The sequence below is a fragment of the Rhincodon typus genome, chromosome 14 (genome assembly GCF_021869965.1).
Source record: "Rhincodon typus isolate 14 chromosome 14, sRhiTyp1.1, whole genome shotgun sequence".
Lineage (NCBI taxonomy): Eukaryota > Metazoa > Chordata > Chondrichthyes > Orectolobiformes > Rhincodontidae > Rhincodon > Rhincodon typus.
The window spans coordinates 47,401,127-47,402,032 of record NC_063345.1 but is presented as its reverse complement, the minus strand read 5'-3'; the positions used below and the strand labels follow the sequence as shown (position 1 = coordinate 47,402,032).

The following is a 906-nucleotide window of genomic DNA, read 5'->3' as shown; positions in this document are numbered from 1 at the left end:
CTTCTTCATTTCTGAAGAAGGGTCCAGGCCCGAAACGTCAGCCTTCCTGCTCCTTTGATGCTGCTTGGCCTGCTGTGTTCATCCAGCTCTACACCTTGTTATCTCAGATTCTCCAGCATCTGCAGTTCCTACTATCTCTGAAACAATTTGTTATCAGTCACTAGTTAAGCTAACACGTTAAACAAATTAGTTATGAGAGTGTGCTCAGCAGCTATGTACATACATCAACAAGCAAATGGTTGACTTCAAATCAGAAGGAGCCAAAATTAGACTAAAAATTACTTTTCACTAAAATAACTGATTTTTATTAGATTTAAGAGGAGCGAGAAACTATAAATAAAATCTAGAAATAGACTTCCCACTGCTGAACAATCAAACTAAAAAAGTAAATTGCTCAAATATGAGGAAATGTCTAAAGCTAACTTTTATTGCAAGCAGCTTGACAATCAAGTTCCATTCTCATTTAATGGAAAGCAATTTTAGATTATTAAAACAAAAACTGACCCTGAAACTAGACCCAGTGACCTTCGTTTCTAGAGAGCAAAAGAACACCTTACCTCCCTGGCATTTCACATATCTGTTTGTTGAGCCTGATGTCTTGAACTGTTCTGTAGCAGAGGCTCTGAGCTGATAACAAAGACATGTCCATAATTCTGAGCATATCTTGTTTAAATCATACAACTTCTCAAAATTTCCAGCCAGCAAAACACATCTATTGCAAACTTTTCTGAGCCCTATCCCACTGCAGGCTAATCTTTGTCTACCTCTGAACTCAGAGAGTTATAGAACTGGGATTTTATTGCTTCTTTCAGAGAAGAGTTCATGAATATTTCCTTTTGGCTCTCTGTATCCCTGGGGGTTCAGTGTGAAATTTAGCACAGTTGACTAAACAGGAGCCCTGTGGGA

The 906-nt window shown here is 38.3% G+C and overlaps 1 protein-coding gene across 1 annotated transcript in view; it reads right to left on the bottom strand.

Annotated features, from left to right (window-relative positions):
- LOC125484865 (protein ripply1-like) overlaps positions 1-568 on the bottom strand; it is a 16,147-nt gene extending 15,579 nt beyond the window's left edge. The window contains exon 1 of the mRNA XM_048605332.1: positions 558-568. Within this exon, the coding sequence (XP_048461289.1) occupies positions 558-568 (11 nt within the window). The remainder of the gene's footprint in view (positions 1-557) is intronic.
- Between the last annotated feature and the right edge of the window lie 338 nt (positions 569-906).